Source organism: Strix uralensis, chromosome 2 (genome assembly GCF_047716275.1).
Source record: "Strix uralensis isolate ZFMK-TIS-50842 chromosome 2, bStrUra1, whole genome shotgun sequence".
Lineage (NCBI taxonomy): Eukaryota > Metazoa > Chordata > Aves > Strigiformes > Strigidae > Strix > Strix uralensis.
This window is the reverse complement of record NC_133973.1, coordinates 1,659,418-1,677,327: the sequence shown is the minus strand read 5'-3', so window position 1 is coordinate 1,677,327 and position 17,910 is coordinate 1,659,418. Positions and strand designations below refer to the sequence as shown.

The 17,910-nt window shown below is 42.0% G+C and overlaps 1 protein-coding gene across 6 annotated transcripts in view; it reads left to right on the top strand.

Annotated features, from left to right (window-relative positions):
* Nucleotides 1–5,267: 5,267 nt before the first annotated feature.
* The window catches only part of LOC141935936 (cell surface glycoprotein CD200 receptor 1-A-like), a 35,799-nt gene continuing 23,156 nt past the window's right edge, over nucleotides 5,268–17,910 (top strand). For all 6 annotated transcript variants that reach the window (XR_012626662.1, XR_012626660.1, XR_012626658.1 and 3 more), the window contains exon 1: nucleotides 5,268–5,532. Coding sequence is in view for 3 of the 6 variants with exons in the window: in XM_074852621.1 (XP_074708722.1) it covers nucleotides 5,445–5,532 (88 nt within the window). In the remaining 3 variants the exon portion in view is untranslated. The remainder of the gene's footprint in view (nucleotides 5,533–17,910) is intronic.

Genomic DNA, 17,910 nt, shown 5'->3' with positions numbered 1-17,910 from the left:
TTCCAGATAGACTGGATGAACTCTGTTAGAGTTAAGAACTGGAATAGTCGGAGGAACAGGCAGTCAGAGTAAAGTGCATCAGAAAGGTAGATACAGGAGAAGTTTTGCATCTGCCCACACGAGAAGTGATGCTATTCAGTACTTTTGCTTTCTCTTTTGCATACCCCCATATGCAAAATTAATGTATTTTTTTACAGAGTATGCAAATAAAACTTATGAAATTATTTTTCCTTCATTATAAACGTAACAAGTTCTAGGTCTAAGACAGGTCATCAAAAGGCAGGAAATTCACTGACGAGTGTCACACACATTGCTATCTCTGAAAGAATTAAAGTAGTTTTAATGCCCTATACATCAGACAAGGCCATTGCAAAATGTAATCCAGCCTTAATTTTGCCTTCTTGCCAAATTGCTAGACAAAACCCTTGTAATTCATTGCTGGAGTAAGCACTTGCTCAGTGAGTAAAACAGATCTGTCAGTACACAAAGAATCACAATGCTTTTCCAGAACCATTCCCAACCTCAGAGATAATTGGATTCACTCATTTATGTGCCGTCTGTTGAGCTATCTGTATGGTCCCAAGGTTTAGGATCCTCAGCTGAAATAGAAAGAGACAGCAGGGAGAATTCTCACATGGAGAAAGTCACGGTAGCTCCATGAGAAGTCAACAGAACCTAACCAGCTTAAAACTTTATACCAGCTGAGGTTCCAGCACTCTGATATTCATGTCATCATTGGAAATGAAGTTTCTGGAAAGGATTTAATTTCTGTCTGCACCTTGATAATTAAAATCCGGCTTTACAGCTCCTGCACTTCTTTTTGAATGAGTTATTAGCATGGAATCTGCTGTCAGTCAGGACTTTAAGGCTGAGTAAAACCACTTCAAACAGAGCAGATCACAGACTCTGCCTCTGTCAAATAACGTCTGATGACATTATGATAATTAACATAAAATGGGTCTACAATAACCCACACTGAAAACCACAGGCAGAGCCCAGATCTCTGCTCTCAGAACACAGAAGACAGGGAAAGTTCAGTCTCCGGGAAGGCTGTGATGGCTCTGCATAACACCTTAAACAAACAATGCTTGAGTTTTCTCTGCTGCTGTGTGGAAACATGCACTTACTGAAAGTGTATCTTTAATTGCACCTTGTTGGCAACGTCCTCATCCTCAACTACATCTCAGGCTTCAGCTTCAGCTATCACAGTTCATCCCTCTCCTTCTCCTCCTTTCCATCAAATGCACACTACATTTCTGGCTGATGCAGCCAGCAAATCCTGACAACTTTCCCTCACAGGTAATTAGCGATAGAACAAGAGGGAACGGCTTTAAACTGCAACAGGGGAGGTTCAGACTGGACATGAGGAAAAAATGTTTCCCAGAAAGAGTGGTCAGAGAGTGGAATAGGCTGCCCAGGGAGGGGGTGGAGTCCCCATCCCTGGGTGTGTTTAAGGGTCGTTTGGATGAGCTGTTGGGGGATGTGGTGTAGGGGAGAACTTTGTAGAGTAGGGCTGAGGGTTGGACTCGATGATCCCGAGGGTCTTTTCCAACCTGAATGATTCTGTGACTCTGTGATTATTTCTTCATCTAGCACATCCTCTGTCCCAGTCTGGCCTTTCTCAGGGTCAGTTCCTCTGTCATGGGATCCTGACTCTCAATGCATAACTGAGAGGACAGGTTCCAGTGAATAAGAAATAAAGTACTCGTCACTTTTTGTGGTAAATTTAGTCATGTCCTGCCACAGACTTCTCATATCTCACTTCCCAAGTTCTGTTGCCTGTAGCAGAATTTTTACAAGGTAGAAGAAGGAACTGTTGTGGTACTTCCCAGACACAGTCCTCCTCAGATTTCTAGATGTAATCATGTCCCTATGGATGTGATCAACAAGATAGCAAGTATGTCTCCACCAGCTAACAAGAAAGAAACATGAGCTTTCCTAGGCCTCGTGGGATTCTGGAGAATGTATATTCCAGGTTATAGTCAGCTTGTGAGCCCTCTCTATCAAGTAACCCAAAAGAAGAACTATTTTGAGTGGGGCCTTAAGCAACAACAAGCCTTTGAGCAGATCAAAGAGGAGGTGACTCATGCGGTAGCTTTTGGGCCTGTCTGGACATGACAAGCTGTGCAAAAGATGTCTACACTGCAGCCAGGGAGCATGGTCTCACCTGCAGCCTCTGGCAGAAAACTTCAGGAGAAACCTGAGGCTGACCACTAGTGTTTTGGAGCCAGGGTATCAAGGATCAGAAGCCTGCTACAGCCCGACTGAAAAAGAGATACTAGCAGCATAGGAGGGGGTTCAAGCTGCTTCAGAAGTTGTTGGTACAGAAGCATATCTCCTCTTGGCACCACGATTGCCCATGCTACACTGGATGTTCAAAGAAACATTCCCTCTATACCTCAGGCAACCAGCACTACATGGAGTAAGTAGGTAGTGTTGATCATGCAGCGGGCTCGACTGGGGAAACCCAACCACCCAGGAATCCTGGAAGACATCACGGACTGGCCAGGAGGCAGAGATTTTGGAGCACTGCCTGAGAAGGTGGCTCATGCCCAACAGGCACAACCATATAATGAGTTACCAGAAGATGAAAGGCGTTATGCTCTGTTTACTGATGGGTCCTGTCGTGCTGTAGGAAACCATCGGAAGTGGAAAGCTGCTGTGTGGAGTCCCACATGGCAAGTCACTGAAGCCACTGAAGGAGAAGGTGAGTCAAGTCAGTTTGCAGAAGTGAAAGCCATCCATCTAGCCCTAGACTTTGCTGAACAAGAAAAGTGGCCAGTATCCTATCTCTATACTGACTCATGGATGGTGGCTAATGCCCTATGGGGGTGGCTACAGCAGTGGAAGACCAAATAGCTGCACAGAAGTAAACCCATCTGGGCTGCTGCATTGTGGCAAGACATCTCTGCCTGGTTAGAAAACATCACTCTAAAGGTACATCATGTAGATGTTCACATGCCCAAAAGCCACACCACCGGAGAACATAGAAACAATAAACAGGCAAGGCTGCCAAAATTCAGGTGGACCTGGACTGGGAGCATAAGGCTGAGCTTTTTGTATCTTGATGGGGCTACGATACATTGAGACATCTAGAGAGAAATGCAAAATACAGATGGGCTCGCGATCAAAGGGTGGACCTGACCATGGAGGCCATCACACAGGTCACTCATAGATGTGAAACATGTGCTGCAATCAAGCAAGCCAGATGAGTGAAGTCTCCCTGGAACAGAGGGCAGAGGCTGGGTTTTCAATTTGCCAGTGACTATATTGGACCACTGCCACAAACACAGCAAGGCAAGCACTACATACTCACTGTGGTGGAAGCAACTACTGGTTGGCTAGAAACATGCCCTGTAAACCGTGCCACTGCCCAAAAGACCATCTTATTTTGCCCATGACGGTAATTGTTCACTGATCTCCCTGTCCTTATCTTGACCCATGAGCCTTCCATCGTATTTATCTCCCCCTGTCCAGTTGAGGAGGGAGAGTGATAGAGTGGCTTGGTGGGCACCTGACATCCAGCCAAGGTCAACCCACCACACCTTCTCATATGAGCCCCTCACTAATTCCTAGAAACCCAGGCTTCAACCAGAAAGTTTCTCTCAAAGCATCTTAATGACATCTTAAATAATATTTGCCTACCAAAAGAATCCAGCTGTCTAACTTCTGATTCTGAATGACTTCCTGTAGGAATGCCAGCGACCTTTCATTATGACAACTTAAAGGACTTTTCTTATCTAGAAGGTAGTTTGCTCTCTTCCAACATCTCCTCTGTCCCATTATATCTTTTCATTTTTTTCTGTTCATGCAGCAATCATCTCTCCAATACGCCACACGTCTGCACATTCACACCACCTTAGTTTTCTCTTGCCTTTGCATCAAATTTGAGGGCTATTTCTTTCACATTTGAGGCCTCATACTGCTTATATGTTGCCTACTTCTCTTTCCAGACTTGTATCTTAATCTCTACTTACATAAATACCTCTTCTTCCTCTCCCATGCCTTTGCCTAAAATATAGCTATGATATCTATTCACAAGCATTACTAATTCCTAGATCAATACTAAATACTCAGAAAATAAAAGAGTGTTATTGTGAATAGCATACCAAAAACCTCAGAACAGTGTGGAGGAAGTTCAAAATGTTGAATTTAATTTAAAAAATCAAGTGGGGAAAAATATACAGAACACCTTCCCACACAAAACTGTAGTTAATAAGATGATCCTGGGACCGAAATGATCCAGCTGAATTTCTGTCTTACTTCATTTTCTTTATATGATCATCATTAGTCTTTTTTTACTCATTTTACACAGGACCTTAATTCACACATCAATGCAGACCATTTTTGAACAAAATTACCAGAACACCAGACTACAGTCATCAGTACAGCTTGCCGATGCTCAAGCGTGGTGTGCAGTCCTAGCTCCTGAGCAGTTTGATTTCCTGCCAACTTTGATCTGTTTTCTGTCTTTACCTCTTATGTCTCTGTCCTCAGTGGTAATTATTCTGACTTGTAGCTTTCAACAGCTGAGGCCTTTTCTCTATTGCTGGCCCACAGAACTGTGCTAGGAAAGTGCTGTGGCTTAAGAAAGGAAAAGAAGCCCTGAATCTGAAATTACTAGATCAGTGAGGAAGTGGGGAAACAGGTATAGTAGTATTTTAAAAAAAACCCACAAACCAGTATTCTGAAAAAAACAGTTTTCCAGTGAAAGATGTGGGCCAGCTTCAATTTCTGTGCTATTTTTGTTGAAAAGTATGTAAAATAGGCTTTTCTTTCCCCTCAAAACTCAGTTTCTGCCCCCAGGGCCTGGAAAGCCTTCTTGTTCAAGATGAGAACTATGCTGCCAGTAGCTAAGTAGGTACCGAAGGGAGAAATCATTAAAAATGTCACTTACAGAGAAGACTTGAGACTGCTTATTTTTTTGAGGGAGACATGAGGAGGAATTTTCTTGGAGGCAGTGAAAAAGAAGTGACAAAGAAGTAGCAGTAGTAGTTGTAGTTGTAGTAGCAGCGACAAATATGAAGAATAAGTTTCTCTCTAGCTTCCCAAGAGTAAGATTTCCTTTTTGATATTAAACCCAGCCTTGAATAATGTCCTCCACTTTTACCCCCTCTGAGCTCTGCTGCAGGGTTTATCTCCACTCATCAGCCTCCTGAGGAGAGCCAATGAACGGAAGGCAGAGTTGTTCAATCTGTTTCCTCAGCGTTCGCCTAGGCTCTCAGCACAGGAAGCCTAGTGCTCTCAAAAGTCAGAAGGAGGAACCTCTCCAGCTTTGAGGAGCCAGTCGATCAGGAGAACGCACAGCTAGAGGAGAGGAGTGGGAAAGGGGAGGAAAAACACTGACAGTGGCTGCTGAGGATGCACTGGCAGGTGGGAAATACTCCCCATGACCACAGCTAGGTTGGTGACGGGATGGATGGAGTGACGGAGCTGCCTGAGCCATGAAAGCAGGAGCCAACATGAAGATTGCTGGGAAGACTGTGTGTGTTTTTGTGCTGCTCACCATCACCAAGGTCACGAGAACAGTAGGTGAGTCTAACTGGGACCAATCAGCTGTTGGGATGGAAAAAAGTGAAATGTGCACAGATATTTTCTTTCCATAAAAGCTATTCATCACGCTGTGATTTTCTTTAATTGCTAAAAATTATGGAGCACAACTAAAACATGCTTCCCCAATATCCACTCCTGCTCTTCCTTTCATAGTGGTCAGAAGGCTGCCAGGCATTATCCCTGTGACTTCCTTGTAGGTGATTATTTAGTGACCCTTAACTGGGAATGTACCATTTGTCACAGACAGCCTTTTTACTCAGACCTCTAAATCCACATCATCTCAGAAACCGATCCATTTGACATATTGAAAATATGCCCAGGAAAGTGGCTTTGAGCTTGAAGCTTTTTGCCATGTGGTTTCTGCTGAAGAGAGGCTGCAGATACTCTGAAATAGGGCAGGGATCTCTTAGTCTTTCGGAGGAGTGGTGGAAGATCACCGATGCACTGACAGTAGGGAGCAGTTTCTGGAATTTCGTTCTGAGGCTAATGGCCATGGTCAGTATCAAGAATGGGAAGGGCTTTTGTATCAAAGCCAGTGGCACTCCTAAGCCTTTCTAACCCCGTCTCTTAGAGTAGTTGACTTAGTTTTAATATATTTAGCTACAGCACTTAATGTCTCCCACATACTGTTTGTTCATTTGCATTTCTACAGCTTGTGCTCTTCCAGACACCATGCAGCAGTCTGGGGACTTGTTAATGGAACTAGGGATTTGAGCAGCAGTTCCAGAAACCTAAACTGTCTATGTATAGAGAGAGAAGGCAGATAGGTCTGCGAGATCCAAATTAAATGGGACATCTCTGAATAATATGTAATGTGCATGTGTCCATTCCTATTATGGACAGGTAGAACTAAACTGCATGGACATGAATTATTCCATTCCACTTGGCCAGAAGATAAAAATGGCTCCTTGGTGATATTTTAAAGCATAATGGATGCAGTCATTGTTGGCAGTGAGGGAACACCTGCCTATGTGTTTAGCTGATCAAATGAGGGATCCAAAATGGTTAGCTCGGTGCTACCCATTGGAAAAAATGGAAACATGATTAAGCTTTGCATCAGTAACCTCACAACAGGCACACTGGAGGTAAAAAACCTGTCTCTATTCTGTAGTTAAAGAACTATCATCTCAGAAAAATACAGAGGAACCTGCTCAGGGTCATACAGACAGATTATGGTAGCATCAGACAGTCTACTTTTTTGAATACAGCTGCTCAAAAAGTAAAGAGTACAAACATGTCACTAAACGTTGAAGAAAATGGGGAAGATAAAAGGGAATCCTACAGGCAAAAATTCTTTTAAAAAATTGACTTATAAATATTAAATATTAAAAATATTTTAAAAAATTCAATGCCAAAAGTTTTTTTTTTCACCCAAAAGGTAATCGGATTTTAACTTCTTGGTGTCTTGGTGAATCAATGATATTCCCCTTCAAAGAACACAGAAGAAGATGTTCAATTAAAATCTAATTTCATGCTTGAACGTTTCCCTCCCCCCCCGCCCCAGTAAAAAGCAGCGTACATTTGATGGGAAGTTTTTAGCTAACACTGCTCTTAAACTTCTTTCCTTCAAGACCGGGGTGGCTTGTTCTGAGCAAGATGTAGAGACAAGGTTTTTTTTCTTCAGAGATCACAGGCTAAATATGTCAAGCTGATCCAATGTGTCCCCCCTTCTGAAGACCAGAGCAAGCTACTCTGAATGAAAAAGGTCATGCACAAACTGTAACCAGGCTTTATCTGCATTAGCATTTTCCTTAACATTTCCTTAGCATGTTGTTTTGTGTGGTTTGGTTAGTTTTTACAACAGCAGAAGGGGCAGCTCAGAAGCAAGGCTGAGGTCACTTCAGGATTGTTGTATCTAGATCTGCCCCCAAGTAGAGTTGGATAATATGCTCCTGAAGCTGCTGGTACGTGATCTGTACTAACAATCCTTCTGCGACAATCCTCATAGTAGCAGCAGTGGAAAAGACTCAAAATTAAAACCTTTTTGGGAATAGTTTGAAGACTTCTCTAGTTTAACTAAGCAGCAGGACACTTCAGGTGGTTGTGTACGCACTGCAAAGGAAAGGGGATAAGGAACGCAAGATCCTCCATCGGAGGTTCATGCAACAAATCTCTATTTACTGGATTAACATTTGCACTGTTGGACTGTGTAAGTCCTGCAGCTGCAGTTGTATCCTGTGACAATAGATATGACCAAGTGCTTCAGAGGAAGATGCAAGAAATCCAGTCAGTAATTAAATGTGATCCTCTATGGTTGTTCACTTTTATCAATAGTAAAAAATTGAACTCGGTGGCATTGCATCAGTGCTGGAATTAGAGTGTATGAGGTGAATAAAAGTGAGGTAGATTTACAGAGCAACCTGGCTAGAGTTCAAGTTTACCTGCATACAGAACTTTCTTGAAAGATACTGCTTTCATTTGTTTTCTTTCCTTAATATAACTTGTAAATTCTCTTTCACTAGTGTACTAGTGTTTTAGTGCCTTCTTACTTTCCCTGTCCTAGTGTGTTTAAGTGCTCCTGTCCATGTTGCCTCCTATTCTAGTTTACTGTGGAATCTTGCTCCAGATACAAAAAATCATAGCCTAATAAACTATTCTGGTAAACTTATATTTGTCTCCATTTCACTATTTCTTTGGGTCTATATGCTGGAATCATTCTGACTTCTGTGACCATAACGTATCCAAATGTCCCGTTTTTCTTACCCAAATGCTTAAACAGAATTCTGCACTATTAAATTAAGGACAATTTTTCTCAGACATCTGAATTGCTCTAGTACAATCAAAGCATGTCCTTGTGACGTTAGCATTTTACTTTGCTGTGGTCCAAACACAATGTCTGAATGTGTCTAGTTTCAAAATCATAGAAACAAAGAAGTTCAGTCTTGCAATTTGACCACACGCTCTATGACCAGAAAGCAGATTTCCTTTAATTGGTAATGCACTTGTCGAAGTACATGCTACTTAAACTCACAGTTGATATATTTTGTATTTAGAGGTACAATCATTCATAAGAAAAAAGCGTAGCGGATCTTCTTATTTTTGTATTGAGTAAGAAAATGCTAGGAAGAAAAGTATTATGCTAAAGCTGAGCACTAAACAAGGTATGACTGAGACTTTAACCACATAAAAGTGAGGTCATAAATGTGTTTTCACAGCAGTCCCTTGTCTGCTTTCTGCGAAGTATGAAGAAGAGGGCATACAACCTACAGTTTGCAGTCAATTAACTATTTTTATTTAGAATAGCAGGAAAATGCCACTTGAGCATAAACAAAGAGTACAACTTGTTTTCTTCTCATGAGGAAGAGAGTAAAAGGCAAGTTCAACACGCAGAACAGAATATAAAACATTCTGTATCTGTTTCTATACTGAGAAGTGGGGGGCTTTTATACTTCATGACACATGGTGTCCAGTGCTACTCTGAAAGAAATACTGCCCAAGGCACTTTGGCATCCAGGGTAACTCCCTTCTCCCCTCATCCATTCCAGCTCACATTCTGCAAGGACAAAGATCTAATTACTTTGCACACAGAAGTTGCTATAACAAAGTTAATGTTTATAGCCTGACTGACAGTATGTGACAGCTTGTTAAGTTTGGTGATGATTTATTATCAGTTGAGGATTTGGCCAATGGTATTTGTTCTGCAAGCTGCATGACTCTAATACAGCATTTAAACAATGATTCCTTCATTAAAGAAGTGTACCCACCCTTTTTTCTACAAAGTCATGTTTCTATGGACACACAGCCCATTTATGTGAGGGTAGAAACAAAACCTCAAAGAGAACCCCTACGTCACCGCATCAAATCCCCTTCTTCTGAAGGCATTGTAGCATGAAACACTTTTCATAAGCAATCTGAGCACCAGAAAAGCACCCATCTTATTGAAAGGCTAGTTTTAATCCTGATTGAGGCAAGATTCTCTATTCTAATTTTCAGCCTAAATTTGTTGTATTACCTGTTGTATTATTGTTAGGACATTTTGAGCTGCTGAATTTCAGCACATATCTACCTTTCTACTCATCAAGGTCACCTGGTTCTTTCTGTGTGACATTTTCATTCTTTGTATTAATAATGTTATATTCTTCCCGATTTCAACAAATTTCCTTACACACTCCTGATACAAATGCCAATGTCATTAGCAAAATCGTTAAACGGAATTACTGTATAAGTTGTCTGCTGAGAAACATCATTAGCAAGCTACCTTCAACCTGACACCTCCTTTTAACACTGCCTTTTGCCTTGTCTCCTTAATCCAGTTCTTTATTCATCATGTTTACCTCCAGTTGCCCCTCTATTCTTCAGCTTAATTTATGATTTTCAAGAGGACACTGTATCAAACAGTATCTCCAACTAGGTGAGATTTAACATCCTGCCTTTGCCTTCAAAATCAGCTGTCTTGAGTGACTGCTTGAAAGGGAACTGGAGAAGGCTAAAGAGAATGAAAAGATCATAGGAAAATTAAAAACTAGGAACTGGCAACTGCAAAGGTATATTCCTTTGAAGACTGAAACCTTTGTTTCATTATTAAGTTCTGTCAGTGTGCTCACGTCTCTACAGCATACAAAGTCATATCACAGTTTGCAGTCTAAAAAAATTTCAGCCATGCTGCAGACACTTCATACTGGAAAACCAGCATCTAATAATACCCAATAACAAACCAGCATCTAATAATACCCAATAACAAACCAGCATCTAATAATACCCAATAACAAAGGGTATTTTTCTGGCTGGGTTTTAAGGTTGCTATTTCAGCTTGTATGTGACAGCAGGAAAGAGGTTTGTACTGCAAGTGATACAGTAACAGTGGCAGAAATGTGTTAAAAGGAGAACAAAAGAAGAATTTGAGTACGACAAAGAGAGGAATTTCTGAAGATAGGAAAAAAGCCTAAATAGAATGAAATGGGAATAGGAGATATTTTTCAAGGAATAATGATGAGTATGGATGAAAGAGTGTGAGTGGGAAACTAACAATAAAGGTATGTCTCTTATTGTGTCCTTTTGAAGATATGTCATGCTGATAAAGCTGTGATTGCAGCTTCAAGAAACAGAGTCGTATGAGCTCAGGCCAGCTAGTTCATGTATTTCTATAATGAAAATTAGTCTAACCACTTAACTACTCCCCCGACACGCAGGGCTGGTTTTCAGCCTACACTCTGCCCTGGGCTGTTGTGGCTATATTTTCAGAGTCACAAAGCTACTGTGTACAATACTCTGTTACTACTTTAGCAATCTCTACCCTAGTACAAAGCACTTCTATTTGTCTTTCACTTCATTCCAGACAAGCCTTGCTAAGTGTCACAGGCACTCTGTGCCAGTAGAAGGGGAAAACAGATGCAGAGCTCAGCCTGTTCTATGTGGCCTCTTCCAAGCGTCCGGTACTGCCTTTTTGATTATGACTTGCTATGACTCATATAATATATTCATTCCAAGATACAGTTAGTCATTTGCTTGTGGTATGACCATCGTTTCAGTTCATTATACCCCTAAGTTTGACATGTTGCAATCTGCAGTGTGGTGGGGAAGATGTTGTGGTAGATTGTTACTGTAAGAAATAAAGACACAACAGGATTATGCCTAAGAAAGTAAAGCAGTCACTTTACAGTGAGAAAAACTCTTTAACAGCTAAATTTCTGAAGAGGCTGTCATGGAACTTGAGTCATTTTGGGGGCAAGAAAAAGTTCTACTGTGGGTTAAAACCTGCTATAAAGAATAACAGAGGCTGGAAATCTTTCCTATTTGAAAGCAATCAAAAGCACTTTCAAGCTGCGTGGCTGTTTTGCAGTGATTCCCCTGAAAATTTTAGTGGCTACAGAATAAAAATTTCCTGGTTTTAAAATCTTTTGTTCTCCTTTTACTGTGAGAAAGACTCCGAGAAACAGGAGAAATGACTAAATAAGTGACACTGCAAAAGAACTGGTGCAACTCGTTATCCACAAAAGCTGTCAAACACACTACATAAACCACGTTAAAAAAACAGAGCGGAGTCTTTCCCCAATTTTTTTCAATTGCAGTAATCTTAGCATGGCAACAGTAATCAGTACATTTTTGAAACACAAATGCAAACTCCTCAACTGAATTGGTTTTTTCCTGAGAGAGGATATGTCCATTTTCAAACATAAAAGTAGAATCTGTCAGTGCATTGGAATGTGCACTCAGTGAACTGGGATAGAGCTTGAGAACCTCCTCAGACTTGACTTAAAATCTTCTTCAACATCAAGGAGAGACAATGAGGGATGGCATAATGTTATTGGCATTACAATTAGATGAACTTCAGCGGCTGGAGTCAAATTGGAGGACCTCAGTCTAAAGGCTTCCTACCGTACCCACCTGTCAGATGAGTCTCCAAGGTGAAACCTGCTCATGATGGATGTGCATCCACAACCAAAATAGGATGGTTCAGCCTGGAGCTGTACAGAACTGCTGAACCTGACTTGCCTATTTTCTATGTCAGTGTGACAGACAGCACGTACTCCTGGGCTCCTGAGCTCTGCTCCTTCTGGCTAACAGAAAAAATGAGTGCCATTTTTCCAGAGTCCACTCATTTGTGAAGAATAAATCTGAAAATGAGAAGTTATTTACAATAAATGTGTAGATGTATGATCCTTCATGTCATCTCTTTCACACAATCACAGAATTGTCTAGGTTGGAAAAGACCTTGAAGATCCTCCAGTCCAACCATGAACCTCACACTGACCGTTCCCAACTCCACCAGATCCCTCAGCGCTGGGTCAACCCGACTCTTCAACCCCTCCAGGGATGGGGACTCCCCCCCTGCCCTGGGCAGCTCATTCCAACGCCCAACAACCCCTTCTGCAAAGAAATCCTTCCTAAGAGCCAGTCTGACCCTGCCCTGGCGCAGCTTGAGGCCATTCCCTCTTGTCCTATCGCTTATTACTTGGTTCAAGAGACTCATCCCCAGTTCCTTTTGTGGGCAATGAAACAGTTAACAGTACTGACATTTAATTACCGTCCTACAGTTATCACTGCACTACGATGAGCTTGATAGCTCACACCTCTTCAAATTTCTTGTTCTGTGCAGGTCCGCAGAGAGTGAGGCCTTCACTGCACTGGTTATCCCCTTTTTCAGCTACAGCAAGCTGTCAGTTCAGCTCAGCTATACCACGGGATTTCACCTTGAGAGAAGCAGCAGTGCAACACACTGGCGTGTTTCCAAGCCTTTGTTTGAACAGATAAATGCTGACGTGTATGGCATATATGCCCTAATGCACTGGCCATAAACCAGTCAGCTGCCACAGAGGAAATTTTAGCAACTGAGTTTTAGCCATTTTACAGCATGAAAGCACCTTTCCAGAAAACGCTGGTGCAGTGATAGGTCTGAATTAAAACACCGACAGCACTGAACATTTCCTCTTTAACAGAATGGAATAGTTTTGTTTGTTTATTTCTCCTGTAGAGCAGACATATACTCTTCAGGTTTAGTGAAATTCCCGGAGGGAAGGGGAGGTTGTGCCTTCCCTCAGAGCTGCCGAGTACATACCCAAGAGTGCAGACTCTGGCAGGTAGCATAAGGAGGGCAAAGAAAGCAGATGGGGAGACCCTGGCAAAGGGCTTGGTTGGAGCAGTCCCACAAGAAGTCACGGAAGTGATGGAAAAAGGAGCTCAGAAGAGATCATGTGGGATCTGTGCAGCCTGACAAGTCACTGAAAGCTAGTAGGGTACAGAGAGCAGGGGAGATTTATTTTTAGGCCTTTTTTTTTTCATTAATATAGCTAGCAATTCTGTTCCGCAAAGAGCTATCACTGTCTAACGTATTGGTTTATGTTCTACTAGAACGTACTTTTAGAGACTAGATGGCTTTTGGTTGCTCACTAGAAAGAGAAAGCAGAGCGCGTCCAACCTCAGCCCAACATGAGGTCCTATCAGCACCTCCAAATTAAATGAAATGCTATCGCTGACCAGGAGGGACAGGGTAGAGATGAGGATAATTTCTGTTTAAAGAACTGCCTTTGTGCTGGTGGTTCCCATAGCTATTTACAGATTAATTTCTGAGAATATACATTTTGGACTGCTTTTAAATGAAGCTAGCTCTGGTAAAAACCAGCAAGTCTTGACATTTCCATAAACTATATTTTAGCTTGAAATAGAAAGAAAGGTAAATCACCTTTTCATCAGAAACTGTTATGAAGTGGCTAACACTATTCTTTATGGTTTGGAAGCTTCTCATCAAGTATTACCCAGGCCCAGTCCTATTTTGCTTGTGAGTGACAAGATTTTAGCTCACACAGTCAAAACCTTAAATTATCTGAACTTAGTACTATGCTCTGTGGTAGAATGAAGCAGAGCTCTCTTTTTGCATGGGCTTTCTTGGGAGAATAGCGAGCATGCTGGAAGATTTCTGCACCACGTGATAATGTGAGTGAGCATCTACAGAAATGGAAGCACTATAACCATCCACGTGGCTGACAAACAGGGCTGATGAGAAAATGCCCAGCAGAACTATCAGCCTGGCTATGCTGGTTTTGGGACTCAGTCTAGGAGGTGTCCACAACGCTCTGACATCACAACATGCTTCCATGCCACACTGAACCAGAAAAGGATCAAAATAGGTGCAGGCTCTGCAGTTATACCATGCTCCCTTACTGGTTTTTTTCTTTCTCTGCCTTCAACAGAAAGACAGACAGTCAGAGTTTTAGACAGTTCTTGGGAGAAGGCAAACAGGCTAACGGGGTCATTATATAGGATAAAACTTCCTCCTAATGATATATGTCTGTTCTACAGAGATAGAAACATATTCTCTGCTCCACCTTAAGAGGAGGTCTTCAAAGTCATTTCAGAAATACAAATTAACCAAACCTTTCAGGATTTTTGGCATAAGCATTCTTCTTCTGTAAAAGAAGTTAACCATCATGTTTCTAGCAGCATGCATGAGAAAAGAAGCAAAGCAAGGAAGAAAGTACACAATTCATATTTACACTAATGCCACTTACCTGCACTGTAGCAACGAAAGAGGGCAGTAAAGTGAAAGCAGTTTAATTTTGTTAGGTTTATAAGGCCTCTTTACAATACTAGGAAAGTGTATGTAAGAATAGGATAAACAAGAAGATTTTTTTACTTGTTAATCTACCACCTGGGGAAAAAACTCTTGCCTTGCTAAAAGCCTTCTAAATTAAAAACATGATGCAGGGGAATTGAGAATTGTTCTGCAAACTTATTGCAAATCTAAAATTGTACTTAAACATAATTCAGCAGATTTTAAGCTGACTGATGTGGCTCATAATTTTAAGTGAATTGTACCTGGTTCATTCAGAATATGACAGAAAGGCATAGCAGAGAGCACCACTTTCACTTCCTCTTTCTTTCCAGTCTTGAAGTACACAAGCCATTGTTTTGGGGAACTCGTACATTGCAATGGACTGCTTAGGAGATGCAGAGTTGAAAGACAAGTAAAATGATACTGCTTTAATATATAAATGAAAGTGTACACAGTTCAATATGCACATTGTCATGCCTGCACAACCTTTGTTAACGTTATCCAAGGAAACCCAGGCCCCAACACAGAGGCTGTTTGAATGCTTAGGTTTGCTCAGTCATTTTCAGACGAGGTCAGCCATACTGATGACATGACTAGGAGCTCTGAGGCTCTAGACAGCGTTAAGCTGGGAGAGGAAACACTTTGTTCGCCAATTTTCAGAGACATTCATAGAACTTACATCCAAAAACCATCATGAGACAAAAGGCTTCTTACAGTTCCTCTCTTGGTAAAATCATCTGAGTTTAAAACACACACCTCACATTTTCTTGAAATGCCATTAGGCAGAAAAAAACTTGTAATTTAAGAAGACTTTCAGTGTCCAGTGTATCACAGAACACTGCTGACAATTGAATTAAGGAAACAAGCATTTGTGGGGCTGGTGGGTAAATTGTGTATCAGAAAATGGTGTGAATAGATAGCACTTTTCTTCTTCAGCCATGCTTGGAAACATTAATTGCTGAATGCTGGCAGTATTGGGCAGCAGGAAGCTAAGTATTATTTCCTTTATTTAATAAAAATGGGAAGTGGATGGCTTCAGTGAAATATTATCCTCACTTAATTTTCCTCTTCTACCAGCAGAAAAAACTTCTCAGAATTACACTCTGATTTCCGTGTTATACAGCTAGAGTAACTAATACACCACAGCACTGTACGGTGTAGTGTAGTGTGGGCAATATTGCAGCTACACCTCCTATCAATCTGCAGGAGCTAGGTCTAGGTTTGGAAATGTCTTCGCCCAAAGGATACTTAATCATCAAAATGAAAAAGCAAAAAGCTTTAAAGGAATCCTTAAGTAGTTAAAATGCAGTGAACTGTGCTCATTTTGCAGGTTAGAAAACATTTCCCAAGAATACAGTTAAACAGAAGGAAAAGTGGTTAAGCTGGAATGGTTCATTCACCTAGATTCCAGAAGACAGTGAGATTTCAGACACTATTATTAAGGTAAAACCAACTGTAGTTTTCTCAAAGAGGCTAAGAGTAATGCTTTGACTAATAATTTGAAGTTGGTGCTCATTAAGACTATTTCTTATAATGTTGTGAATGTTCAGGAACTGGGCAAAGGCCAGCTGAGGTTATAGAATTCCAGTTCTGGGTAGGGGATAGAGAAACACAACAAAGTCAGGTCTGGTACCTCTGAGGAAGACTTTGACAAAGTTTTGATTAATTACACAAAACTTAGGTTTTCTAGTTCTTTGCATACTCCAGCTGAACTTTCAACTGCCTCTTTAGTATATCTGCTTGAAAGGTTTGGGGAGGGGTTTAACGTATTTGGAATCATTTGTGAAAAACTCATTTGTCAGTATAAATCAGGTTGGTTAACTTTTGTTCTTCCAGATTAGTTTGAAAGCAGTACTTTGATTTTCTCCTCACAGCTCTCAGAATGCCACTAAAACCATTACACAGCCCAAGGAAAGAGCAACTTGGGGTTCCACCAGAGACACAGAGCACTCAGAGATCAGCGGTTTAGAGTCCCAAAGTTTAATGGTCAAGAGGAAATGAGTGAGGTTGTAAATGGAGGCTGGCTTGGACTACAGTTATGGCTATTGTTCCTATTAACTCATTAATTGTTGCACCTAGGGGATTTTGAAAAAGAAAAGTTACTTATCTGTAACAGGTCTTCTTGCCCTTGTTCTTGTGGGAGACTTTAACTTCCCAGACATCTGCTGGAAATACAACACAGCAGAGCGGGACCAGTCCCGGAGATTGCTGGAACGTGTGGGAGATGATAACTTCCTGACACAGCTGGTGAGTGAACTGACCAGAGAAGGTGCCCTGCTGGATCTCCTCTTTGTGAACAGAGGAGTGGTGGAGGATGTGGCGGCTGGAGGCTGACTAGGGCACAGGGATCATGAAATAATAGAGTTCTCTATTCTTAGAGAGGCCAGGAGAGGGAGCAGCAGAACTGACATCCTGGACTTCCAAAGGGCTGACTTTGTCTTGTTTGGGCACCTGATTGACAGAATCCCTTGAGAGATTGTCCTGAAGGGTATAGGGGTCCAGGAAGGCTGGACACTCTTTAAGAAGAAAGTCTTAATGGCACAGGAGCAGGCGGTCCCCAGGAGCTGTGAGAGAGGCCGGTGACAGAGAAGACCACCCTGGCTGAACAGGGAGCTTTGGCTGGAACTCAGGGAGAAAAGGAGAGTTTACAGCCTTTGGAGGAAGGGGCTAGCCACTCACAGTGATTACAGAGATGCTGTGAGGCTATTCAGAGCAGAAATCAGGAGGTCTAAGGCCCAGCTAGAAATTAATCTGGCTTCAGCAGTCAAAGATAACAAGAAATGTTTCTATAAGTACTTCAACAGCAAAAGAAAGACCAGGGAGAGCCTCCATCCCCTGCTGGACACAGGAGGAAACATGGCAACGAGTGATGAGGAAAAGGCTGAGGTGCTTAATGCCTTCTTTGCCTCAGTCTTTAATAGCAAGACTAGTTGTAATGAGCGAATCCAGCCTCCTCTGCCAGAAGATGGAGACTGGGACAATGACCCCCCCACATTCCAGGAGGAGACAGTCAGTGACCTACTGCATCACATAGACACACACAAGTCTGTGGGACCTGATGGGATACACCCAAGGGTGCTGAAGGAGCTGGCTGGGGTGCTCGCCAAGCCACTTTCCATCATTTACCAGCAGTTCTGGCTGACCGGGGAGGTCCCGACAGATTGGAAATTGACCAATGTGACGCCCATCTATAAGAAGGGTTGGAAGGATGATCCGGGAAATTACAGTCCTGTCACCTTGACTTTGGTGCCCGGGAAGCTGATGGAGCAGCTCATCCTGAGTACCATCATACAACATGTGCGGGACAACCAGATGATCAGGCCCAGTCAGTATGGGTTTATGAAAGGCAGGTCCTGCTTGACAAACCT